This window comes from Mastomys coucha, unplaced genomic scaffold, assembly GCF_008632895.1.
Source record: "Mastomys coucha isolate ucsf_1 unplaced genomic scaffold, UCSF_Mcou_1 pScaffold9, whole genome shotgun sequence".
NCBI classification, from domain to species: domain Eukaryota; kingdom Metazoa; phylum Chordata; class Mammalia; order Rodentia; family Muridae; genus Mastomys; species Mastomys coucha.
The window spans coordinates 108,371,561-108,372,457 of NW_022196915.1; the positions used below are offsets into that span (position 1 = coordinate 108,371,561).

At 36.2% G+C, this 897-nt stretch overlaps 1 protein-coding gene across 5 annotated transcripts in view; it reads right to left on the reverse strand.

The window, feature by feature from the left end:
- The window catches only part of Nalcn (sodium leak channel, non-selective), a 307,060-nt gene that overhangs the window by 127,008 nt on the left and 179,155 nt on the right, over positions 1-897 (reverse strand). For all 5 annotated transcript variants that reach the window (XM_031360820.1, XM_031360818.1, XM_031360815.1 and 2 more), the window contains exon 14: positions 69-206. In XM_031360820.1, coding sequence (XP_031216680.1) covers positions 69-206 — 138 coding nt within the window. The remainder of the gene's footprint in view (positions 1-68; positions 207-897) is intronic.

Genomic DNA, 897 nt, shown 5'->3' on the forward strand with positions numbered 1-897 from the left:
TCAAATATCTGGTGATGCTCATCCCATTATGTGTTCCAAGGATAATTTAAAAGAAATGATAAACTCACCAGAGTTGCAAAGAGATGATAGAGGATGAAATAGATAGCAACCAATGGAGCCCACATATGCCCCACAGCATTCAGAGTCTGATCCATCACATCCACCCATCCTTCCTGGGTAAGGATCTGGAACATAGACATAAATGCCTACACAAGAAAAAAAAAGAGGGTTATACACCTTAAGTTACACATGAAAGCAATTTGAATTAGCCTATGGAGGGCTGGAGATATGACTCAGTGGTTAAGAGCTCCAGTTGTTCTTGCAGAGGACCCAGATTCAATTACCTGACTCACATGGCAGCTCACAACTGTCTATAGCTCCAATACAGGGGATTTGTTGCTCTTTTTGGCCACTAGGGCACTCACTGTACACACATGTAGTTCACAGACAAACAAAACAACAACCCCTTCCCTCCACATACAAAACTAGTAATGAAGAATAAAATATAATTAGCCTATAATGTTCAGCTGAGGCCTTTATTGTTGGTATTACTGATTCTCTTCAGATCAATCAAGGGTAAAGAATTTATGCAACATGGAAGAGATTGGAGGATTAAGTGTTCCATCAACCTCTATATATATTTGGTTAGGGGTAAATACTATTGAGAAAAAAATTCTCTACCTTTGCTTATACACAGCTTATTTTTCTTCCTTTTCAGCAAGTTATTTTATCATTCTCAACAGATTATTTATCCAATGTTCTAATAGAAATGTATCATTTTAAAAGTGGATTGCATTGTCTAGAGCATATAAGAGAATAACCTTAATTTTGTTTGCATAGTATCCATTTATCAAATGATTTCAGTTACTACATCAGAAGCATATGATTCACTAAAAA